We start from the raw sequence: 27,541 nt of genomic DNA on the forward strand, positions 1-27,541 counted from the left end.
CATAATTTTCCCACCCTCAAGTTGTTCCAAACCTGTAAGAATGTGGGTAACAGACAGTTGACTGCTGACATTGACTTCCATAGTAGGCAACAACAACAAAAAAACCTATGGAAGTCAATGGCCCAGTCCCAATTCGCCTACTTATACTACGACCTAAAAGTATGTACTCTTTTTGTGAAGGCAAGCTTTGGGACATACTATCAGGTCATCTTTAACGGACAGCTCTGTCGCGTGCATCCTGTCCCCGTAAACTGCCCTGTCAATCATCTTGTCACAGTTAAAATCCTCAATTCATTCTAATTTGATTTCCTACCATTTCGGAGAGCACATTCATCTGCCAGTCGTGGGTCTTTCATGCGGAGACTCTCCTCATGTGTTTGCAATTTGAATATAATGATGCATTTAAAGTAACACCAGGTAACTTTTGCTCTCGGGGTCCCCCTACAGTTGGGAAACAGTATTGTCCTCTACTACTGTCGTAAACTCTGTCATCGTGCATTTGTTGACAACCATGATAGCCCTGAACACTGTAGGAGGAGGTCACATGCAGGTGTTCTGCTTGCGTCGCGTGTGAAATGTCTTCATCCCAGGTACAGTGGCATATATTTCAGCATGTCATGTGAATATAATTTCATTGGTTTTATTTTTTTTCTAACGACAAATGATCGCGATGATCACGTTTACAAGCCAGTGTCATTATAGTAGCCTAGTCTATTGGTTACCGTTATACTGAATCTATATGATACTTCAATGCAATGTTTGAGTGGTAGATAATAACCATATATAGTCAATATTATAATATCAAGCTACCATAAATAAATCTGCAAATTTTACAAATCGATTTGCATTATAGCTTGAGGCAAGACAAATAATCATAACCTGATTCATGAAGATAAACGGAGGATAAGATAGCTTCCGTAACATAGTCAGGCAGACAAAAAAACACCCCAGACTACGGGGTGTCATTGGTTGTTGCGTTAAATGTTACCCAGATACAATAGTGCTATTTTCTGATTGGCTAACAACACCAGGCGAACAACACCAGAGGAGACGCGCTTGAATTCATGCGCTCAATGCGTGACAATTGACAGCCCTGCGATTTTAAGGAGGTGGGGGTGGTGGTGGAAGTGACGTATATGCCGTAAAGCAGTCGAGTTTTGTAGTTCTCTTTGTTCGCCGGTTACTACCCGAAACCCGAAGTTTAAAAGTACGATTAAAAATGCTACAGACCCCGTCAGGCTATGGCAGACGTGTCATTCAAACTATTGTAAGTCGATGTACCATCACAAGAGACTTGGAAATATATTATGAAGGTTGAAAAGTTACCTGGTGTTACTTTAAAAGGTAATGGCTAAACTTATCTTCACAAAAGTTCACAATGCTGCTGCAGATGCAATATAATGTAGACAACGTTGAATAAATACATTTTCGTCAGGTTAGATACTGATAATTAATCACTCAAACCCCTTTATCTAAACCTCTCTACATAACCGCGGGACTCGCGCGTCCTTCATATCTGTAGTTTTTTTAACACTTTTCACTCATGCTTGTAGTTCTAACCGAATCCTCGTCCAACGCATGATAGGTTGTGGGCAATATTAGCCGTTAGAGTGCGCATCGATCTGCACTTCGGATTCTGAGCGAATGGTGTAATAAGACGAATGGTGTAAATGGTGACAGAATTTTCATTTGTGTGTGGACTATCCCTTTAACACTTCTTTACCCAGGCATTGGTGTCCTCCTGCTGTACCCAAAATTTCTCTGGCCGATACACTTCCCGCCAGTTTCCTGGTCAGCAATGCCAAAACAAACCCCCTCCTACCTCTCTATTGTCAATGCTTCATTCTTCCAGTTATGCCAAACGGCTCGTAAAAACAGAACTGCCGGTGTGATTGCCAGAAGCAGGTCTAAAAAAACTTTAGGGCAATTACGGGACACCAATGAAATGCCCCTCTATGGGAATGATGGGAAGTTATGTATCCAGAGGGACGAGGAGGGACAAATGTCTGGCATATTAATCCATAACATAAGAATTAACCATACAGGGATGAGAAAAAAGGCATTTATTGTAACCCTGTGATACGAACTCTCCCTAAATTTCTAAAGCTACTGCATCATTAGAGGAATTTAAGTTTAGAATGGCAAAACGTACAACATTTACATTGATATATTTTCCATTTAAATAAAACATAAATCGTAACTAGCAAGTGTAAAATTTTAAAGAAGTATATGATTTGTACGTCTAAATGTTGAATTATATAGATATAAATAATAAAAAATAAAGTTGAATTCTGAATTCTGACCTAAAAGAAAAAAATAACATGTAATTTATTTCCACAACAGCTATGTTTCAATCAACCTATTTTTATGCGCATTTTAGGATATCGCATTAAAAAACGCTGGATGGAAACCCCAAGGTGTGCATACATTTTGAAAACGTGCATAAAAAAAAAGTATGCGCTCAACTGAGGAGGATACATCTTTTATCCGATAGGACATGCGCATAAACTACAATGGAAATACATTTGTTGAATAAGTCCCGCGATCCGCAACAGAAACCTCAGATGACTTTGCCTCAAAAGTGGGTGTGATTGGATGACTAACCAGCGGACCAATCGCATCACAGCATCTCAAATGTTGGTGAGATCATTCTGAAATGCCTGAGTCAAAGTCTGTCATCAGAATGAATCGGTTTAATTCCTCCCAGAAGCATCCGAACGCAAGAGAACATGACAGCGTTTATTGAGTATTTATGATGGAGGGGAAAAAAAGAGCCACAGTTTCTTCCCCGATTGCAGCAAATTCCATTTTTAATACAATATTTTGTGGCAATTTCCTAGGAAGTGATGATTTTGTTCTTTTGAACATATGGGAAAGAAACACTGCTTTATTCGCAAATGTTTTATGCAATTTTGAGCATAAGTTTAACTCACAACTATGGATGGAAACACAGCTAATGACAGTGGTTAAGATCGGATCAGAAAATCTGAGATTCAGAGTGATTTTAACTGTTCAGTGTCATTCAGAAAGCGTGTGTCAATAATAATAATAATTTGGGGCACAGCTGTGGTGTGAACATATAGATCTAATTCTAAATGAACAGTCAAGTGTATATCCCCGAGTAAAGAAGTGAATGACACACCACCAATGCAAATCTGCAGATTACAGTTTTAATGTACTTGTAACAGTGTGGGGGGGGGGGGGGGGGGGACTCTACTGTCTATGGTTTCACTTGTTCATTCATTTAGAGTTATTCTTTGTACTTTACACAATTAAAACAGTTGAATAGTCCCACTATGATATTAGGTTACAATGCCTTTTAAACCTGAAGCTTTTTAATAAAGTGTGGGTTGCACCGCGGTCGAAACAAGGTCACACAAAAACGTGGAATATAGCAGGATTATGCGTCGCATGAATCATTTATCTAAGCCTAAACACTTCATCACCACAGGCTGAGATGTTTGCTGTCTAGACTGCAGCCTCGATTCTCCGAAGCCCGGTGAAACTTAAACTGAGCATGCTTTGATCTCTCCGGTTTTCCCATGGCTAACGTCAGATGTTCCACCCCTGAGCCTCGACCGCTGTCTCAGACGCCTCACCACCATTAGCTGCTCTTTCCTCAATGGCCAGAAAAGCCACTAATTAAAGTGAAAAGCAGTAAGGCTGTAGATTGCTGTTGTGGCAGTGTTAGTGTTTGGCGGAGGTTAATTAGAGACACTAAAACACAGGCATGTATAGCAGACAGACATCTCTTACTCACTTTAAAAAAACGCAAAAAAATAAAAAAATAAACTTGTACTCTCATTCTGCTATTTAGGAGACATAATATTTTTGTTTCGGTTATAGAAAAAGAGGTTTGTAAAGATGGTATCAATGTGATGAATTAACATAAATGAGTGGATTTTAAAAGAGACACTTCACCCAAATTTTAATTCTGTCTCATTTACTCACCCCTCAGATTGTTTCAAACCTGTATACATTTCTTTATTCTGCTGAACACAAAAGAAGAATATGGGTAACCACACATGTTGGGTAAACTAAACAGTTGACCCCATCGACTTCCATAGTATGGATGGAAAATAAATTACTATGGAAGTCAATGGGGCCCATCAATTGATTGGTTACCAACATTCTTCAAAATATCTTCTTTTGTGTTCAGAAAAAATGAACTGGAGAAGATTTCCTCATCAAAGAAGGCGGAGGCCCAGAGCCACACCAATATATTACATAACCTCCACTTTTTTAGTAAAGTTCACTTTGGCAAGCTGTTTCAAACTCCTTACAACCAACTCCAAATCAACTTCCTTTTGACCTGATTTTGTTCTAAAAGATGTCACACCGGATCATCCTTTGATTTTGCTTGAACATATCAGTGCTTTAATTTCTAATTGATGTCTGGCTTCCTAAACCCAAATGTAGTGTGGGAAGTGCCATCACTTAATCATACATTTTTCCACCAAATTGTGCAAGTGAATGGTCTGGTTAGAGGAATTATGTAAGACTGGAATAAAGTATGGTGTTTGGCCCTGTTCACAACATGCTGAAATCACTTTGGGTCACTGCTTAGACTACAGGATTGGCTGTGTGATTGGCTCAGTCTGAAAATGAAGCATTGTTAAGGTTGCCCAACTAATGATGGTCAAACGGCATCACAACTGTAAAAAAAAAAAAAAAAAAAAAAAACCTTTGTAGAACAAAACCTTATTGTAACGAAGTCTTTTTTTAGTTTTGAAGGATCTAAGGATTCTCAATTGCAACCTGTGTGTTACTTTAAGACAGCAACAATACATCTGTGTTTTATTTTCTTTGTTTTTTTATGATCTAACTTATAATTATTAGTCATTTGTGTAGTTGTCATTTGATTTCTCATTTAATCATTTATTCACCATTTTATTATCATTATTCATTTATGTCTATATTACCTTTCTATTGTTGTTTAATCCGATTGTGAGATTCCAAAGGGATGTTTGTCTACATAAGTAAGAGATAAGAGAGAATGTCTCCATTTCAAGTTTTTTAACATCACATGCAGGACAAGGTTGTGAAGCAGTAATTTTCCATTGGGATAATAATACTTGTTGGATTTGTACTGGTCAGACGAAGTATGCAATTAAGATTAGTGGTAACGCGTATGGTCCAATTCTCACTATTAACTAGTTGCCTATTAGCAAGCACATTACTAGGATGTTGGCTGTTTATTAGTATTTATAAAGCACATATTAATGCCATATTCTGCATGAACATAATCTACATCTCTTAATCCTACCCAATACCTAAACTTAACAACTACCTTACTAATTATTAATAAGCAGTAATTAGGTGTTTATTGAGGCAAAAGTCATAGATAATAGTGAGATTTGCACCCTAAACTAAAGTGTGACCAGATTATTCATGAAACTGCTTTTTTGATCACATCGTCTGTTGTTTCTGCTCTTCCCTGGCTTTCTCGGTCAAACTCTCAGGCTGACAGAGGACTGTTGACAAGAGGATTGGGCACCAGACAAGACTTGCTGTTGACAGGTTTTACTGGTTTTGGATTACAGACAAAACAGATATCTTTTGACAGGATCGAGTGTCGGATCTTATATATATATATATATATATATATTTTTTTTTTTTTACATGGAGATCCGATCTAGCAGTTTTCACACAGTTTTCACACAATTGTAAGCCAGTTCAGTTTTCAAAGCTGGGGAGCTACTTCAGTCATGCATGTCCTCCTGTCTATTTAAACGGGTTAAGAAGAAAATTTCTAAAACCAAGCTTACTTCTCAATAATGTCATAAATATTCAATTACAATAAATATGTTTAGATCACAGTTTAGTTTAGGGTCCAATTCTCACTATTAACTACGACTTTTGTCTCAATTAATTCCTTATTACTGCTTATTAATAGTTAGTAAGGTAGTTGTTAAATTTAGGTATTGGCTGGATTAAGGGATGCAGATTATGGTCATGCAGAACAACGCATTAATATGTCCTTTAGAAATACTAATAAACAGCCAATACCCTAGTAATATGCATGCTAATAAGCAACTAGTTAATAATGAGAATTTGACTCTAAACTAAAGTTTAAGCTCTTGTTCTTCTTTTCCTCAAATCAAGCAAAAAAAAAAAAAAAAAAAAGATGATGAAATCTTCATTTTCAGGTTCAAGCTAATGTGCATAAATGTTCTAAAGTAAGGACTGAACGCATGGAACTAGCAATGAAAGACAATCATGGGTTTGATTCCCAGGGAATGCATTTACTAGAAAAAAAAGGAAAAAAATACAGCATTGAATTTTTCAATGGGTTGCCTGTCTCATTTGAAGTGTTAACACAAACTATTCTGAGCCTTCATGCTTTTCTAAACTGGTGTTTGGTACAGATATCTGTTTGCCTGCTCTGTAGTGCACTCTCTGACCTTCATCAAAGAAAGTGGCAAGGCTTGAGGCTCTCAGGTGCTGTTTGAATGAAATGTATCTGAATGAAATTGCTACAGCCGCTGCTCTTTGGAGTTTGCTGAGTCATATTGTGTTTCAAGCAGTGATATCTCAGCAAGCCAAATCAAACTTGTGATCTCTGTGGCAGCAACACAATCTCTGTATGGTCATAATGTTATAAGTGCGTGGTCTGATCTTGTAACAGATCACTGATTGCATGTCTTCATAATTTTAATAATCCATATTTTAATGTACACATGAAATGGCTTCATCAGAAGCACACAAGTAATATAAAGTACAGTTGCTGCTTTATTGTGTGTTTTCAACATTTTTAGAGCTTCATTCTACAAAATTTGTTGTAAAATGTTAATATAACAGAATTTTCACTTTTGGGGGAACTTTAAGAGCGATCTCTGATAAGAGAGTTATTAATGTGTTTACTAATTTACTGAATCAAAACTTAAGAAAAAACTGTAAAAGGAAACTACATTATTTGACTTTACTCAAAAAATAGAAATGATGAGAAGACTCTGGTAACACTACGTTTCACACCGTAGTAAATCTTCTGATGTCAGCGTTTCACGTAAACTCACCATTCGGGACATGGAAACAAAATGGTGGTTAGCAGCTAATAATACTAAGTTGTGACAGACTGTAAACAAGCCCAAGTTTTGCTGAGGCTTCAGGAATTCCTCACAGCAGTGTGAAAAGTGGGCGATATTACATGTAGCTGGAAAACAAGCCTGCGTTCAGCATCTGAATGCTGGTCATGTAAAAATTAGAATCACCAAATGTATAACAGTGAGAAAAAGTGTGGATATATTTGTTGTCAGCTTAGCAACATGCTAATATCAAAACGTCAATTGTGCCTTATAACGTGGCTGTTTGGAAGAGACTTGGCGAAGGGAGTAATGAAAGATAATCACGTTCTCTTTATCTTCACATGGAATGTTACCACGGTGTTTGTTGCTGTTCATGTATAAGTGCATATCATGTGATGTTGATGAACATGTATAATACATCACAACTAAAAACTTTCAGTATTCTACTTACATAACTCAAATTCTCCACTTTTCGCAAGGACTTGTGGTCTTTGTGGTAGCAACACAATCTGGTCATAATGTTATAAGTGCTCAAACTTGAGAAAAATCACATTACAAAGCTAATACTAAGAGCAAAAAGAAGCATCTCTTGGAATGTGTAAATTGCAGAATGAGTTGCGTCTCCTGTGTGCTTCCAAGTTGCTGACTATGTACAGCGTTCCAAATCATTTTCTTATGAGGTTTTATAACACATAGGAAGCTGTCCTTTACAGGCAGTAGACAGCAAGGTGTGAAAGACCAGGACGCAAGAGGGCTTTGTTGATCTTGAGTCTCTCACACGGTAATGTGAAAAAGATCAGCTTGCAGGAGACTGAACCAGCAGAACTGTCTGGGAAAGATGAAAGCAAATAAGATGAACAAGCCAGAATAAGAACATATTACACAAATTAATGCCGTTTCTGGACATTATGTTTGCCAATGATGTGGCATACTAATATCCCCAGGCCTTTTGGATCATTCATGTTTGGTTACACAAAAATCCAGCTTAGTGCAGAATAAACAGGATGAAGAACAAGACGGAGGGATGCTGGTTGCAAACCAGTGAAAGAAAAATATCCTTGGAGAAGAAACCGAACGGCTGCACACAGCCACACACACACTCACGGCACAACGGAGAAGCTAAAAGACGAAAAGCAAACACACTGGCAGCACAGAGGTGCTTCCCATCTCGTGTTTTCAGCTGTTTTTTAGAGACGGTGAGCAATAGTCACCGTCTCACAGACTCTGACATAAGCAGGGGATTTTTTTTCTCATTCCGTTCCCTCCTAAAAATAGCCTGGAGGACAGCTTTAAGCAATCAACACAGTCCAGACAAATCTAGACCACATCTTGCACAAACTCACTTTTGCAAACATCATATCTGAGGAACAAACAAACCCATTATTATGAGTTGTTTCTTATGGGGTTTGAATCAGAAACCTATGAATTGTTTGTAATAATACATTTGACAAGTCGCCCACTATGAAGAAGAGTGTTTAACAACACATCCTGTGATTCGAGAGGAAGAACAACAGACCTGAATGCTGTGGATCTGTGAAATGTCTCGAGCGCACATGAAACAGTGTGTTGGACTACATCTCTGACCACCAACTCTTCATAAATTAATAGAGGTTTAACACAATAACTATGGGATTAGATTTGTTGCATATTTCCAAATAGATAGATTACAATCCACAAATAAGTGTAACAAATTTACAGACAAAATAATGTCCACAAATATATGTTAGGACAATTAATTCACAAATAAATAAAGTAAGATTTGGAAATAAAATATATTTTTATTTCACAAACCATGTTATTTTAAAATCATCGAGATTGTTTAAAATGTTGAATTTATTATTATCTCTGTGTTTTCCATTTTCGTTTTAGTTACAGTAATTTTGTTGTGTGTTTTTGTCATTTTTATTAGTTATTGTTTTTTATGTGTCTCTATATTGTTTTTTTTAATTATTTTTTCTAAATGAAAATGAAATGTTGCTTTGGCAAATAGATGAAATAATACGTTTATTTTACATTTTATTTCAATTAACAATTATTTATTTCAAGTAAGAAAATGTTTTTGTGGTTTTAGTTTTAATCAACTATAATAACCCTGATCGCAGCACGCATTTATGAATCACATCTTATGCATTTATGACTCAGTGTGCGCATTTATTGATTTTAAAACATTTCTGGCATGCACACAAATCTCAAGTCAATCAGATAACAATATTTGTAAATCTCATTGTATTTATTTGTTAATTTGATTCATAGTCCAATAATCTTTTTATTTATTTATTTTATTTACAACTTCGAAAAATAGATTTTACAGTGTATTTTTTAGGAAACATTTAAAATTCGAACCCCAAGGATAACACAATCACCAAGCATGCGGTACTAGGCCTGTGTTGAAAAAATCGATTCACCAATTCTGAATCGTTTTTCATATTAATTTCTAAAGATCGATCCGTAACTCAGAGGATCGATTTAATAATAGGCCTACATTTTCCCCGTTAACTTTAACTTGCCGCGTCATTGAATTCACGCATGCGCGCGAGGTGGAAGGACATTAAAACAACGAACATGGCGGTCAGTAACGTTAAGCAAGCGGTTGCTTTGAAAACTCCAGAAACGCTCAAAGCTGCGATCTGTCTTATACCTGGAGTACTTGAAGGTTTTCACAAAACTGTGACACACTTGTGTTTTCTAAAGGTTTTGTAAGTAAAAATTTTTTTTACTACTAGGCTACTGTATCACACGCCGTTTGAACTGACGCGCTACAGAGATCTGTCACATTTAAAAGCGCCAAAACGTTGGAAATATTGACAGAATCTGACAGCTGAGAATTTGTTCCATATCAAAAGTAACCTTCTCTGTCTAGTCTGTCGGTGTCAGTGTCCTCTTTGTCCGCGATTTTTCTCTGCATGAGAAAATGCAGTGGTCCAATCAGTAGTTAAGAGCCTGAACTTGCTTATAGTAATTCGGAAATTAGTGCACATGAGTGGAAAAAAAATACAGCACAGAAGAATGTTTAATTTAGGGTGAGATTTCTTTGTTGAATGTGAGACCGTGAGATTGAGGCTGAATGCGTGAGTGTCACGCCAGATGCGTGAGAGTTGGCAACCCCGACTCCATTAATTTGCAGTTGAATGTCTATAATAATAGTATCAATATGTTGCATACCTGTAATTCAGGTAACAGCTGGAAAAAAATGCTTTTTTCAAAAACACTTATCTAAATCTCGAAGATCGGGTCAGATCAGATCGAATCGAATAATGATAATCGATTCAAGATCTTGAGAATCGGAATCGAATCGATTCTTGAAATTTGAATCGAAACTCAGCCCTATGCGGTAGACTGTTTGTGTAGAGATACACAGTGGCTCTTTATGCCAAAAATGATGTCCAGTGAACACAACAAAAAAATAAATCAACAACATGCCTTAATAAAGAACAAATGACTGTTTCAAACCCTGTACCTGGATGCTTCTTTCTGAGTGTGTTGTGAGAGCAGTAAAGCCTCTGGTGCTAATTGTGCAATCCTAAAAGCGGCACCAGAAGAACGGCAGTGTTAAGTGCAGACGCAACGCTTATGTAATTCACCAACACTCTCTCTTCAGAACGCTGGAAGCCCCGCGGGTCAAATCTGGCTGCTGAGTCGACCACGCACATCGATACCAGCCATCAGATTTAACTAACTGCACTAAAGGAAGTTAAAACAGCTGAAAGCTCTGCTACTTCAAAGATATTCAATCCTAACAGAGCCATTGTTCTGTCTTCCTGGGTGTATTTCTGTACAACCGAGGTTTAGCCTGCAGCTAGCAAATTTTTGGTTCACTGGAGATTTGAGATTTTTTTTATGTATGTGTGTGCGGTGAGGGTGGGGGGGTAAGAATGACCCTAATGCAAGCATAAACACTTCACTAAAACACGACTATTTTTATTTGTCAGGCTTTGTTAAGTGTGGTCTCTCTGAACATAGAACATCTACATCGAATGCATGATATTGGAGTGATGTTGGAAAAAACAACCTCTTGTACGTTTCTGTCCTCTTACTACTATTTATAACCACAATACTTGTATAGTCCATCTACTTAACTAATGTTCTGTAACACAATATTGATATAAAAGCTCTATATTTAGAATACAGGATAATGGCATCATATAATTATAATCTTAATACACACCGGGAGTTCAGATGGTTCTGGAAGGAAGTCAGCATCTTCTCCGAAGATAAAGTCAGGGGGCAGTTCTGGGTCACTGGCATTAAAGATAATGTCCCCTGTAAGAAGAGAAGAGTTAATCACACAGATAATAGTTTCATAAACCATATGAAACAAAACACTTCAGAAATAATCAGAGTTCATTTTAACCCAACCAAACATGCCAAGTGCTAACACACCCATTATTAAAGGTATCTGCACTTTAGATGTCTATATTTAATATTCACAGTTCCATGTATGCTTTTTTATGTAAAAGGTTGCATGGATGTTTACCAATGCAAGATCCTATTAGAGCGAACAATCAATGTCAGTATCAAAGACTATTTTGTGTACATGGCCTAATGGCACTTGTATTGAGACCCTGGAACTCTAAACTCTCAAAGAGCAATGTAGTACTAATGGAAACCTTAGAAAGCCATTAAACAAGCAACATTTTCAGTTTTGGGAATAATGTTCTTCAGATATAAATATTTTTGGACAGGTGTTTCTATTATGATGGACTTTATCTGTTTGCTACAGGTAAACATTATGAATGCTGGGATTGTTAGGGATCTTTCAATAGCTATGTTTCAATCCACCTGTTTTTATGCGTATTTTGGGATATCGCATAAAAAAATGCAGTATAAATGCGTATAAAAAAACGTATGCGATCAATTGAGGTGGATACATCATTTATCCGATAAGAAGACATGCACGTAAACTATGATTGAAACACATTTCCCTAATAAATCCCTCGATCCGCAACAAAAACATCAGATGACTTCAGTGGATGTGATCGGATAACTGGACTAACCAGTGGACCAATCGCATCACAGCATCTCAAATGCTGGTGAGATCATTCTGAAATGCCTGAGTCAAAGTTTGCTTTAATTCCTCCAGAAGCATCCGAACGCAAGAGAACATGACAGCATTTATTGAGTTTCTTTTGCCGCCATGAGACGCAAGTCATTTATGATGGAGGAAAAAAGAGCCACAGTTTCTTCCCCGATTGCAGCAACTTAATTATGTTTCCAGGAAGTGATGATTTTGTTCTCTTGAACACATGGGATGGAAAAGAAGGTAACAATCTCAAAAGAAGGTACATGAGGTACAAACTCTATACTTCCAAGAAAAATGAGTCCCTTTTCTTTAATCCCATACAAAACACATGAACAAGCTTTCGTATGCGATACCTTTCAGGGAACAAAGATAGATACAAAAAAATTACCTCTCCAGAGCATGTCGAAGTACATAGTCTATTTATTTCTTTATCATTATTAAGCACCATGGTAACACTTTATTTTACAGTGTCCTTGATGCACGTTACATGTATTATTATAGTAATAACAGCAATTTATGCATAATCACATTCAACTAACCCTATACCAAACCCTGATCCTAACCCAAACCCTATAGTAAGTAGTACCTATTGTTGATTAATATTACTCAGCACTTAACTGTATAATTACAAGGACACCTTAAAATAAAGTGTAACCAGCATCACTTATATGCCAAAAGTTACTACCACAGTGATAAAGTTTTGCAGCGTTGTAAAGGATTGAATATCTGCTAAAAACCTTCTATTTTTTCCATCAGGGTTCCTTTCCTCCTCTATTTGGGCAATGTATGGACCGCCCTAAGTCATAGTGAGTGCCAAGTCCTGCATGAGAAAACACACAATCCCTAAATTGTATACCCAACAAAGTCCAAAGCATCATCACATCTCATCGCCACCAACGGACGACGGTGGGATGTGTAGGGATAGATGGAGGATGATGAGAGAGAGAAAAAAAACTTTCGTTGTGTGCGCTGCATACATTATATGTCTTACAATGGGGGAGGAAAGGAATTATAAGTTATTGCGGGTATGCTGTCCAAGGTTTGGGTGGGTGTGGGCTTCTGTGGGGCGCACCATCCTTCACCCGGGGATGAGCACAGATAGCCATATTAATCATAAAATCGTATTACTTGATTATTATTGTTATTGTTTGAAGGATTGGAAGGAGAGGAGAGCGGGGGGACGAGAGAAAGGGTGTCACGAACTGCTGTGAGACACGAAGGGTAAGGATCCAAATGGAGTATTTATTGAACAGGGTAATCCAAAGACGTAATCCAAAGTACAGGCAAGGTCAAACACAGGCAGGCAGTCCATACAAACAAACACAACAAGGCAGAGAAGACGGGCAAAAGAGCAATCCACGGACGGAACAGGCAAAAAAATCCCAAACCAAGAGACATGAAACCAGGGAGAATGCTCGGAATCGCAGTGCAACACTAAACAAGACTTCGCAGGGAATGACAGAAAGAACCAGGCTTATATAGGGTGAGCAAACAAGATGAGACACAGGTGAAAACAATGAGTGCTAATGAGTCCAGGCAGAGAATTATGGGAGATGTAGTTTGTGAGGGAATGACAATAGTCTGTTGTGGAGTGCCCTCTGGTGGCTCTCAAGGGCACTCCAGCCGTTACAAAGGGTAAAATATGTTAAATTACTGAATACCATAAAACACTCAACACCCACAAAGGATATATATTTAAAATGATAAGATTTTTTTTTCTTTATCCTTCTTTTTTCCCCTCTCTCTCCTCGTCTGTTCTTATATTGTTGTTTATCTGTGTTTTTATTTATTTTTTTGTCGATGTGTGTATTTTGTAGAGATTTTGTACGTATTTTTGCAATGATAATAAAAAAAGAATACCTGCTAAAATATGTAATTTTAATACTTTTTTTCAAACATTAATTCTGTCATCATCTACTTGCTCTCATTTAGTTATATGCAAAAACTATGCTAAAGTTCTTGTCTTATGAATACCTCAGGTGAAAAGGTAAAAGGAATTATTAAAACTATTCATGATACTATAAATGAAAACTTCTAATGATGTAAAGTTCAGTCTGTTTCACATGGGTATTGTATGGCTGCAGAAGATGTGGTAGTGCACAAGTCTTTTCTATTTCTGGTACTTCTTTGGCTTTTCAGAGCTTAACAATTGGTTGAAATTCCCTTTCGATGTACTGAATAACCAAATAACTCAAATATCATCAATGTGTCATGTGACTTTGTTTCAAGCATTGTTTTTTTGTAGTTTAGTTCCTCTAAATAACTGAATATTTCACCATATTCAAATAATAGGATACACATTTCTATGTATACACTGTAGCCATTCTGTTTCTCTTTTTCTTTCTTTTCCATGGATAAAAAAAAACAGAGCAAAACAAACACAAGGCAGTAATTTTCCACAGATGGAGCATAGGGGAAAAAAAGCCTGGATGATGTTTGTCATACATCTGTCACATCTTGGAAAAGCTGTTGCCAAATATATGAAAAGAGATAGCAGTGGAAATGTTGGGCGAATATGCAGCACCACCCAAATGTACACCCTGAGGGCAGTTGAGGTGGGTACTACTCGAGAAACATCGTACCAGCATTGGCAAACTCTTGTGAGGAGAAAGCCGGAGGACTGGGCGCACTTTCTTTTGCATGCAAACAACAGACAGTCAGCACTCCTGCCAGAGCAATCACAAGTAAACAATCAGCATTCTTCCTGGAAGTATGGCAAGAGAAAGAAAGAAAAACGAGAGCAGGCAACAGCTAAAATGCAGACTGCACAACCTGTGCAATTCTCTACACTTTGCCATGCAATAAAGGCAAAGAAGTTTAAACAAAACACTTCTTTCCACTACCTAGTTCTTATTTAGAAACTGTCAGGGATTTGCTTTTATTATATATTGTTATGATTTATATCACCCATTAGCATGCATTAAAAAAGCTTGTTCACTTGATTGAATGTGTACCATTCAAAATCAAACCAAGAGCAAAGAAACGTACTCGGTTACTAACGTAACCTCGGTTCTCTCTAGAGAGGGAACGAGTACTGCGTAATATCTTACGCTATGGGGAAAACCTCTTTTCCACGAGATATTGAAGCCAAAAATTATCCTTTAATTTTGATTAATGTAAAACGCTGTGCGGCAGCGTGCAGACATAGGCAAGACGGCTCGCGCGCCTATTGGCTGCCCTGCGGCAACAGCAGCAAGCCTATCGAGAGAGGCCCTGCGTGACGTGACATCCAATGGGGGTGCTTCGCGCCCATTTCTTCGCGTCCTGCCAGAATAGGCGTGGCCTTGGCCTATAAATACGCTCGACAGGCTGATACAAACTGGTTTTCATCGCTGAAGCGAACCAGCGCTGTTGTATGCACGGCAAGATACGCAGTACTCGTTCCCTCTCTAGAGAACCGAGGTTACGTTAGTAACCGAGTACGTTCTCTTACGAGAGTATCTCTCGTACTGCGTAATATCTTACGCTATGGGGAACACAATGTAAGACGCCGTGCGTACTGGGATCCGACACCAAAGTCCCAAGGGCAGTAGCCCGGGGCTCATATAGTGCATAATCACCGTAGACTCACAGAGAGTCGGAGAAGAGAGGCTACCAGCATCATTCCCCATGAAATAGCATCCCATAGGAGCTAGTTATGTCAACAGTATATCCCGCAGACAGGGTAAACGCGTTCAGCCTGAACTGGGCAAAAGCACGGGCTATTCAACACCCATGGAGCTGTTCCATCGATCAGTGAGCGATACTCAATCAAAACTCAGCATTCTGCGCCGGCGCAGCGGGACAGATAGTACTGAATTCTAGACCGACAGCAGCTTGGCCTGTAAGGCGGGAACCTCTAGGTTATAGAACCTTATAAATGTAGACGGCGAGGCCCAGCCCGCCGCCATACAGATATCATGCAAGGAAACTAGACCACTAGACCACGCCCACGAAGAGGCCACGCCTCTCGTGGAGTGCGCTCTGACACCCAAAGGACACTGCAGGCCCTTAGAAGTGTAAGCCATCGCTATGGCATCGACTATCCATCTGGATAGGCTCTGTTTTGATGCGGCCAGTCCATTGTAGTGTCCGCCAAACAAAACAAAGAGCTGCTCGGTCTGCCTGAAGACAGACGAGCGGGACACATAAGCTCTCAGCGCCCTGACGGGGCAAAGGAGATTAGCATCCGCCTCCTCATTGTTCACCGGGAGGGCGCACAGGGAAATAACCTGGGCCCTGAACGGTGTGTTGAGGGATTTTGGCACGTACCCGTGCCTTGGTTTGAGTATGACTTTTGAGTCATTAGGCCCAAACACCATACAGGACGCGCTTACTGAAAGTGCTTGTAAGTCCCCCACGCGCTTTATTGAAGCAAGAGCCACAAGAAATACCGTTTTGAAAGACAGGTGCTTCATGTCTGACAAATGGATTGGCTCGAATGGGGCACCTTTCAGGGCTTCCAGAACCGTATAAAGGTCCCACATAGGGACTGAGGGAGGTCTGGAAGGATTCAGCCTCCGAGCTCCCCTGAGGAATCGCACGACGAGGTCGTTTTTCCCCAGTGACTGGCCAGACGTCGGTTTTGCAAACGCCGTTATGGCCGCCACGTATACTTTGAGCGTGGACGGGGTTCTACCCTTATCCAGCAGCTCCTGAAGGAAGGAGAGCACTTCCGTAACCCCGCAGTCTACGGGTGAAAAGCCCTGAGCTTGACACCAGGTAGAGACCACTGACCATTTCGAGGAGTAGAGCCGTCTAGTAGACGGGGCCCTAGCCTGCGTGATCGTGTTTAACACTCCCTCCGGGAGGTTAGCGGGTACCCGTTGATGGCCCACATATGTAGGGACCATAACTCCGGGCGAGGATGCCAAATCGAGCCCTTTGCCTGAGAGAGGAGGTCTCTCCTCACCGGTATCGGCCACGGGGCAGTGCTGGTCAGCTGCATCAGGACTGGGAACCAGGTTTGGTTCGTCCATAGCGGAGCCACGAGCAGCACTGGGCATCCATTTTCCCTGATTCGTTCCAGCACTTGAGGCAGGAGCGAGACGGGGGGAAAAGCATAGAGTGGGCGTCGGGGCCATACGTGGGCCAGCGCATCCCTGCTCTTGGAGAAAAAGTTCGGACAGTGAGCGTTTTCCTGGAACGCGAACAGGTCCACCTGCGCTCTGCCGAATGTCTCCCACAGCAGTTGGATCGCCTGCGGGTGCAGCGACATTGTTTCTTGTTTCTGGGACATTGTTTCTGGACAGTCTGTCTGGTCCCAGATTCAGGTGACCAGGCACATGCGCTGCTTTCAGTGAAAGCAGGTTGTGCTGAGCCCAGTCCAGGAGGCGTTTCGTCAGCCTGTAAAGGCTTCTGGACCTGACGCCGCCCTGGTGATTTATGTACGCCACCACTGACATGTTGTCCGACCGGACTAAGACGTGGCGGCCTTTTATCTGGGGACTTAAGCGCCTTAGAGCGTTGTCTACTGCCAGCATTTCTAGACAGTTTATGTGTAGGAGCTTCTCCCGTTCTGACCACTGGCCAAAGAATGGTCTGCCCTCGAGCAGCGCTCCCCATCCCGAGGTGGAGGCGTCCGTGGACACCACCATCACACTCGAGGGAGTCCCCAGACTCACGCCTGACTGGTACCAGTCGGCTTTTTTCCAAGGTTTCAGAGCCGAGACACATTTCCTGTCGACCCTGAGGCGAAACAGACCAGCGGCCCAAGCCCCGGGCGGAACTCGTGCTTTCAGCCATAACTGCAGTGGGCGCATGCGAAGCAGGCCCAGCTGAAGTACTGAGGATGCTGAGGCCATGAGGCCCAGCATTTTCTGAAACCGTTTGAGCGGGACTATAGAGCCGCGGTGGAAGGATTTCACGGCGCGCTGAATGTTCAGTCCTCGCTCTGGCGACAGACGTGCTGTCATAGACAGCAAGTCCATCACTGTTCCCAGAAAAGAGATTTTCTGGCTGGGAGACAGCGAACTCTTCGCCCAATTGACTGTGAGACTCAAATTCTCGAGATGCTCGAGTAAAACGGTCTTGTGTTCTATGAGCTCTGATCGTGATCGAGCTAGAATCAACCAGTCGTCCAAGTAGTTCAAAATTCGCATGCCCTGAAGTCTCAGGGGTGCGAGAGCCGCATCCATGCACTTCGTGAATATACGGGGTGCTGGGGACAGGCCGAACTGTAGGACTGTGTATTGATATGCCTGGCCCTCGAAGGCGAATCTCAAGTATCGCCTGTGACGTGACGCAATCTGTATTTGGAAATAGGCGTCTTTCAGATCTATTGACATGAACCAGTCTCCCTGGCGCACGTGCGCGAGGATTTTGCTGGTTGTCAGCATTTTGAACTTGCATTTCAGAAGCGCTTTGTTCAATTGTCGCAGATCTAGAATGGGTCTGAGACCCCCGTCTTTTTTCGGTACCAGAAAATATCTGCTGTATACACCCCCTTCGCTCTGAGCCTGAGATAAAGGTTCTATGGCCCCTTTGCTCAGTAGTTTCGCTATTTCGGTTCGAAGTAGATGAGATACTTCGTTGTCCACCGTGGTTTCGACACGTGCCGTGCAACGGCGGGGACGTCGAGCGAACTGTAGCAAATAGCCTCTCTTTATAGTGTTCAACACCCATTCTGATACCCCGGGAAGCATTGCCCATGCATTCGCGTGGATAGCTAGAGGCAGAATGATATCCGGGCTCTGGCCGCGGCACAGCGGCGGCTGCAGAGCTTCGGTGTGCTGAGACATGAACACTGTGTTTAAAGTGTGCGAGGCGGGGGGGCGCGCCGATCACGGCGGGCAGCCTGTTCGCACTCGCTTTCTCTATGACAAATTGTGGAGAGAGAACGAGCGGGACAAACCCCGTAGGGTTCAGCATGTCTGTGAGTGAATGTGGGCGCGGGACAGCGGGCATATTTACTGCACTGAAAACACCGTCGGCTTGCGCTGACTGAATATGTGTTGGTTTCGTTTTTACAAAAACCGTGGGACACGCACTGTGTAGTGTTTGTGGGCACTGTGTCGTGGGCACATTCACTACGTTTGCACAATCGACATGAGTCGATTCTATTTGTGCTAGCCCTGAACTGTGGCGGGCTGTGTCTGCGTGTGGGAATGGGCACTGTAACGTGGGCATTCTTACAACACTCATAACACCATCGGCTATGGCCGGGACACCAGAAAATACACTCTTTATTGGATTTATCTGGGTCGCCGTAAAAATGGCGTTAATGTGCAGGCAAGCGGGCTGTGGTACCGGCTTGTTTACTGCGAAATACACTGGAACAGTCACATTGTTTGGAACTGAACGAGCGAGAGGTTTCGGTGGAGTCTGGCCGCGGCGAGACTTAAACACCATGGGCCTTAGCTGACTGTATGTGTGTTGGTTTCGTTTTACAGAAAACGTGGCACATGCAGTGTGTAGTGTTTGTGGGCACATTCACTACATTTAATGCACAATTGACATGAGTCGATTTCATATGTGCGAGCCCTGCACTGTGGCGGGCTGTGTTTGTGTGTAGAAATGAACACTGGGCTGTGGGCATTTTTATTACACTCATAACACCATCGGCTGTGGCCGGAATACCATAAAATACATTGCTTATATGATTTTTCTGGGTCGCCGTGGAAACGGCATTTGTGTGCAGGCAAGCGGGCCATGGTACCGGCTTGTTTACTGCAAAATACACTGGAACAGTCACATTTTCTTGGAACTGAACGAGCGAAAAGTATCAGTGCAAGTCTGGCCGCGGCGAGACTAAATTTTATCTGCTGCGAGAGCTGGGATCGAACACGGGTCTCCCGTGCGATGGCTGTAGGTTTCGCCACTGAGCCACAGGGAGAAAAAGCCTAAAATAGCTCGAGGACATAATATATCGTCATCACAGTTTTGTGTGTGTTGGCGTTTGTTTGCAGGCGTGCGTGTTATACAACAGGCTCATTGCTGCAATTTTGACATTTTCAGCCGCTCAAACTAAGAGGAGCTGAGAAATGTTTGAGAAATGGAGATTGGTCCGGCCTCGGCGGGACTAAAAATACACTCTTTCCTCATTTCGCCGGTGACGCATGCCCACGGGGGGCGGGGGCGGGGTAGCTTTCTTATAACGTAAAGAAAGCTAGCCGCGGTTTTGATGCTGGCCCGTTTCCCTGACGACTCGCGGGCAGAAGGGGGAGATCCACAGAGCTCGTCCAATCCTCACTGTCCAACGCGGGGATATAGCAGCTGGCCTCCTCTACAGATGCAGCTATCTCGTCGTCATTAATGGCGTAAGCGGTGGCGCGCGGCGGCCGTTGTCCGTCAGTGAGCGACTCGATTGAAGCTGGTGAAGCTGGCGGGCGAACCGGCGAGCTTTCACGGCTGGAGAAGGATCGGGGACCCGCTGAGTATGGCGCTTTGCGGCGCGGCGCTACAGCGGGCGGGAGTCTCACTCACCATGGCAATAGCTGGCCTCCTCTACCGATGCAGCTATCTTGTCGTCACTAATGGCGGAAGCGGCGGCGCGCGGCGGACGCTGTCCGTCAGTGAGCGACTCGATTGAAGCTGGTGAAGCTGGCGGGCGAACCGGCGAGCTTTCACGGTCTGGAGAAGGCTCAAGGACCCGCTGAATACGGCGCTTTGCGGCGCGGCACTACAGCGGGCGGGAGTGCAGACTCGGAGAAAAAATGCCAGGCAAGTCCTCAGAGTCACCATGGCAATAGTTCCACAGAAACGAAGCGTCTTCAAAAAGACGCTGCTCTTTTAGATAAAGAGATAGAGAGAGAGAGAGAGAGAGTGTGAGTCGCGACGGCGAACACACACTCTAGCAGTGAAAAAGGATATTAACGCCGGAAAGCGTAGCAGGTATGGCGGCTGAAGGTGGCGAGGTGAAGGCCAGCGGCTTCAGGCTCGAAGGCTCGTACCGAAGAAGGCTTACTATCAGACGGCGCGGCTTCTCACTCCGGATCCAGCGATGCAGTAGTGCTTCGCTGAAGAGATGAAAATCAGTTTGTATCAGCCTGTCGAGCGTATTTATAGGCCAAGGCCACACCTATTCTGGCGGGACGCGAAGAAATGGGCGCGAAGCACCCCCATTGGATGTCACGTCACGCAGGGCCTCTCTCGATAGGCTTGCTGCTGTTGCCGCAGGGCAGCCAATAGGCGCGTGAGCCGTCTTGCCTATGTCTGCACGCTGCCGCACAGCGTTTTACATTAATCAAAATTAAAGGATAATTTTTGGCTTCAATATCTCGTGGAAAAGAGGTTTTCCCCATAGCGTAAGATATTACGCAGTACGAGATATACTCTCGTAAGAGAACTATTGCAATTGGTCTTCTTGTTTGCGTTGTTGTGATTGGAGTGTTCTATGTTGATTTGTTTCACTGTAACCTTGTGTTATGTGTTGATTGTTGTGCAGAACAAATAGAAAAGAAGACGTTAAGTTTCATGACAACAGCAGTCCTGAAATAAATTTTACTATTGGTAAATAAGTAAAGCAAAGCAGTACAAATCTATTTCTATAATTGGACCACTTCTCTCCTCCATCTACATAACATCACTAGGATCTGCCATTCAGAAACAGGGCTTTTCCTATCACTGCACACAACTGTACGTCTCGTTTCAGCCGGATGATCCGACGGTAACTGCTCACATATCCAATGTCTGTGATGAAGGACCATCATCTTCAACTCTTCCTTTCCTACACAACTGCTTGTGGTTTCGGCCAGCCCAACACTTCATCACAACTTCTCCATTCAGCTAGGCTCATCAACAATAACTTCATTCAGGACAACCAAGAACCTTGGAGTTGTGATTGATGATTATTGATTACAGGCCACATTGCTAGAACTGCCCGGTCCTACAGATTTGCCTCGTACAACATTAGGACAACACAACTCCTTGTCCAAGCGTTTGTTCTATTCAGATTTGACAATTGAAAGGCTCTCTTGGTAGACCTTCCAGCTTGCTCTGTCAAACCTCTGCAACTGCTCCAGAATACTGAAGCGAGAGTGGTCTTTATCGAGCCGAAGAGACACACGTCACTCCTCTCTTCATCACATCAATCTGCACTGGTTGCCAATAGCCGCTCGCATCAAATTCAAGGCACTGATGCTTGCCTACAGAACAACCACTGGCTCTGAACCCCTATACCTAAACTCACTACCTCAGACTTGTGTGCCCTGAGAAGCTTGTGTTCTGCAAGTGAACGTCGTCTTGTGGTGCCATCCTCAAAGAGGCACAAAATCATTTTTATGGACCTTTACCTTGACTGTTCCCTGCTGGTGGAATGACCAGCTAACTCAACCCGAGCTGCTGAGTCTTTAGCCATTTTAAAGAAACTATCTTTTTCGTGAACACTTGACCCATTGATAATAACCCGTTCTTTTCTATTTCCATTTTATCTGGACTGGAGAAAATGAATTCCTCTGATGGTGGGACATGATTGGTGTACAAAGTTTAGAAAACACTCATACATCAAAATCATACGATATGGAGTCTGATGATTCGCACAGATCTGGAATTCTTAGGCAAAACAACGGCAAGAGTTACGAAAAGGTATTGAGTCAATTTTCATCTGTCAGCCACAGTCAGTTGCAAAATCAAACCCAGGAAGCAATTCCAGCACTTAACTCTGCTATCTTTCTTGATTATTTAGAGGCAGAACAAAGTCTAATGTGTTTTTAATATCTATTCATAATAGATATTATGAATAATGGGTATGTGGACACATCAGTTTTCCAAGAAAATCATTCAGACCTGTTTCTATCTAAACAATACCAAAAAAGACTATTTTTATTTATTGGGGGAAAAAAAATCTAAATGTTTAATGGACTGCTTCTTGAACAGAGGAGCATGTTATTACTTAACGTAAGAATGTGTAATCCAAATACTGATTACTATGATTTATTGTGTTAAGAATGTGTGTGTGTCATTCAGTTGTGCCTCCATTTTTGTACTAAATTTGATTTTCCATTTTAATTTGCACTTGAGCTCTGACCTTCAGTAAAGGCCACTAATGCAAAAATGTTACATTGCACTCTGATAGTGCACAACTAAAAGCACTGCCTCACACATGTACCAAAAATGACCAACAACCAAACTTCTTCATTAACCAACCCATGGTTTTTCTTATAATTCTTCGGATCAGACACACATTAAATGACAATATAACGAATAAGTAGATAGCCATAAAGCTCCAAAAGGAAGAGAGCTTCACGGAGTAACCTCAATTGCTCATTGCCAGACTACATGATCAACTCCAGCTCTGAGAAATTTGTTCATATGTGGCCTCCATGAAAAACTGCTTGAGTGTTTGAGTGTCTCATGACTCAGAGCTATAACAGGAACTCCCAATTAAGATCATTGCCAAGTTATAATTACTATCCAACCTCATTAAACATCACTGAGCTGTGGTACTTGAAAGCATTTCAGAAAAAACCTCTAAAAGCTTCTCAGAAGCTTGTTTCCAAATCAAAAGAATTGTGCTTTCAGTGCACCGCCATTACAAATCTTGAAGAATCTGTGTAAAACATTGTATTGGCCTAACAGATGCAAAATGTTCATAGTCATACATAGTGTAACAAGCTGCATTGCACGACTCTTTAAAGAAAGTAGTTCTGCCAGTTTATGGGGAAATGAAGACCCCAATTTGCCTCCTTTATTTTGTAATTGATTGTATTGTACACTCTAAAATATGTTGAGTTGTTTCAACCCATGTTGGATCAAATATGGACAAACCCAACCATTGGTTTACATTTTTAAATAAAATTTTAAACCCAACAGTTCGTTTTATCCATTTTTGATGCAAACATGGGTTGAAACAACCCAACATTTTTTATAGAGTACAATACAATCAATAACAAAATAAAGCTAATAAACAGAAGGTAATAATTTTTAGGCCTGGGCTCCCACATGCTGTGATGCTCATGTCAGCAAGTAGAGCTGCATGATTCGGGATAAACTGAGAATCATGATTTTATTGATTAAAATAGAGATCATGAATCTGAATAGACAACTTAAAATAATAATATCTAATTTACAAAATGACAAAATGTTAGTTACTGCAGTTTAATTCAAAAATATTTGCTCAATTTGAATAGATTTTTTTTTAATCGGGTTGAATTAATGATTCAATGACTCATAAATACTTCACTTATTTCATAGTCTCGCAAAGCCAGACCTTCAGACTGAAGGTCTGGACTTTTTTTTATCGCAGCTTTTCTTGGTCAAGAGCCGCCCAAAAGGACATTTGACTGACATGTAACGCCACCAATCACAGTTCGCTATGTTCTGCGTCATGTTTAGGGGGCATGACAATATAATGTCGATGTTCCTACAATAACAGACCGGTGTGCGCCTAATAAATTATTCATTCAAAAACGTTGTGCAAGTTTATGGCAATAATGGAGCCGAGAACTTCACATACTTTTGAAATTCCAGCGTTTAGTTGATCACATTTTGTAACCACAATGGCTTTCTTCTTTCACGAGGGGTTTTGGTGTCAAGGCATTTAAAAAAAAAAAAAAAGATTATGCTTGCAAACAATACAGAGATGACAATCATGGCATACAATTTTGTAACAAAATTGCAAACTTGGCTGTACAAAATATAGCAACAATATGTACAATGTCATCTGAACACAGAATAAAGGAAGAAGATAGCAATGCATGACTGACTAAAACAAAGAAGAAGAAAAAAGAAAAAAAGGAAAAGAAAAGAAAAACCGAGAAATAGGAGGGTAAGATATTATTTTATACATCATTTAGAGTAGGTCTACACAAATTTAAGACCTTACAATTTAAAATTGTTTCAATTGCTTTCTTATTTACTGAGGATGAAGGTACATTTAAGGTACATTTTAAATTCTTTCAAAAAAACAATAACAATTGGTTTGTTTTTGGTCAGAATCAAAATCCAAGAATCAGAATCAAAGTATCCAAAAATAATGTCTTTAAAGGTTACTGATATATCTTGCTGGATATTATTTTTAATAAATATGTCAATATCTTTCCATAGTTGTTCAGTATAGAAACATAACCAAAATAAATGATACACCGTTTCTGTGTGAACTTGGCAAAATGAGCATCTTGTGTCAATGTTACTTTTATATTTAATCATAAAATATTTAACAGGATACAATTTATGTGATATTATGAAAGATACTTCTTTTACTTTATTAGTTAGAAAATATTTTTGTTGTAAGGACCAAATCTTTTTCCAATCTAAATTTTCAAACAAATTATTCCAGTAAGAGATCGCAGGAGAAACAGAAATGATATCTTCAAGAAAAAGGATCTAACTTTATTGTTTCTAGTCAAGGCATTTGTTTCCAGCCGGACCGATAAAAAACGCGACACATGCGTCTCCCATACATCCTGTAGAATTCAACCAATCAGATCGCGACTTCGAAACTCCTGAAGTGTTTGCAAAAAAGTGTGCCATATGCATCAGACGTTCAGCCAACGGTCCGTGACGTCTGAGGCTGAGACTACTTGTTTTATTACTGGAAGAATCAGCATTTTTGAACGAATCTCTTGAATTAATGATTCGATGAAAAATCTTTTTTTTTTTACTGTATTTGATACTTTATTTATATGAAGCATCATGTTCCTTTCAAAAGGTGATTTACAAAAGGTGATCTTGATTGCTTCCGTATGCATCAATGTTTGTATCTGAACTATAAACTTTTTTTTTGTTATTTTAGTACTCCAACCCTTAAACTAAACAAATATGAGAAATGTTGCTTTGGGAACTACTTGAAAAAAAAAAGTGTTTTGTTAACAATAATAACCCTGTGTTTATGGGTTAATTTGATTTCCTTTTTGGACCCCACTGAACCAAAATGTTAGAAACATTCTTCAACATATCTTCTTTTGTGTTCCACAGAAGTGTTATGAATATGTGAAACAGTATACGGGTGAGTAAATGATGACAGAAATTTCATACTATTCGTATAAGTATAAATGATAGTGGTGTTTGCCTTAGAAAGAATGAGATACTAAATTTCTGACATGACTCTCATGAACTCAAATATACTCTGCTCATTAAACACAAAATATCACCTCAGCTTTAATAAGGTTTTAATCAATCACTTCGTAGCACTTTGATGACAAATTCCAGAGCTGAAGTTTATAAGAACATGTCAGAAATTAAAAACAGAGCTACCACAGCGTTTTGCACTTTACTGTTTTTCACATTCCAATCCGTTCTACAGTTTTCTGTCGGTAATGAGTATAAAACAACAACATGATTTATCATTGTGGTTTGAAAATGCAATAAATTAATAACGCCTCACTACACATTACTGAGGGCCACACATTAAATAAACACTATTTCGGCATGGCAAGCAAGCACTTTGTAGGCTGCAGGAACAACTATTGCAAACCACTATTTCATATATGATCTATGATCTGTTCACACTCTAGAAGAGAACTACTACTTACATTTAAGAGTCTCTCCAGCGTATGGAATATGAAGTTTAAATCTGTCACAGCAAGGACCAGGCATTAGTGATGTGCAACTAAAGGGAAAAGAGAGAAAGAGAAGAACAAAACTGTCAATGACACATTGATAACTTTTGAGGCACTTCAGAGAGTTCAATATGCCCTCCTGAAGATGTCTATCTTTATCCATTTATACATGTGAAGTATATTTACACTACTGGTCAAAAGTTTGGAATAAGTAGGATTTATAAATAAAAAACAAAAAAATTAAAGTTTGCATTTTTTTGATTCGTAATTCAACACAAACAGTATTATTGTGAAATATTACTGCCATTTAACATGATTTTAAACTGTTTTCTACTTTAATATATTTTAAAATGTAATTTATTCCTGCGATCAAAGCTGAATTTTCGGCATCATTACTTACATTAGTGTCGCTATATAAATGCCCCATTCTATTCTATTCTATTCTATTCTATGATCTTTCAGAAATCATTGATTTGGTGAAACTCGGCCAATGGTGAAACAGCGGTGTCATCATCAGAGCTCGTACAGACGATTTGGGGCAAATGAAGCACCTGACCCAGGCAACTGAAGCACCTGACCCAGGCAACTGTTCTCGTTAACTTTAATGGGACACGTGATCGTAACGCGCCAGTGGCACCGAACAAAGCCGGACAAACTTTCTATCCAGAATGCATTGCGTTTGTCAGGCACTGATCGGCCTGCGCCCCGTCGGGTTAAGTCAGACTCACCTCATGACACAAGAAGCTACGTAACCAATTAAAACAAGTTATGATATACTGTATAGTTAATATATTTGTGAATATAGTTAATAATTTAATGTATTTGAATTAACACTATATGAAAAGGGTCTGCAATAATCGTAAAGGCCCTGAGTTTAACGTGGGATAGAAAAATTACAGCCAATTACGTTTTCAACAAAGATATTGCACTGTAGTTATTTTTACATAAAGTCTTGATATTATTTTTAATCTAGATAAGTAATGTTCTGGTAAGCTGAAGCTCCTGATTGATCAATTCTGAAAAGTCCCCTCAGCTTTCTGGAATTCTGATTGAGCAATTGTGATAAGATTTGAATTCAA

At 40.5% G+C, this 27,541-nt stretch overlaps 1 protein-coding gene across 3 annotated transcripts in view; it reads right to left on the minus strand.

The window, feature by feature from the left end:
- The window catches only part of babam2 (BRISC and BRCA1 A complex member 2), a 112,761-nt gene that overhangs the window by 83,348 nt on the left and 1,872 nt on the right, over positions 1–27,541 (minus strand). For all 3 annotated transcript variants that reach the window (XR_013206574.1, XR_013206573.1, XM_077238327.1), the window contains exons 3-4: positions 26,436–26,512; positions 11,191–11,285 (exon numbers count right to left, since the gene is read on the minus strand). Coding sequence is in view for 1 of the 3 variants with exons in the window: in XM_077238327.1 (XP_077094442.1) it covers positions 11,191–11,285; positions 26,436–26,512 (172 nt within the window). In the remaining 2 variants the exon portion in view is untranslated. The remainder of the gene's footprint in view (positions 1–11,190; positions 11,286–26,435; positions 26,513–27,541) is intronic.

Source organism: Siphateles boraxobius, unplaced genomic scaffold, assembly GCF_051911475.1.
Source record: "Siphateles boraxobius isolate OS27281-9 unplaced genomic scaffold, OSU_SipBor_1 22, whole genome shotgun sequence".
NCBI classification, from domain to species: Eukaryota; Metazoa; Chordata; class Actinopteri; order Cypriniformes; family Leuciscidae; genus Siphateles; species Siphateles boraxobius.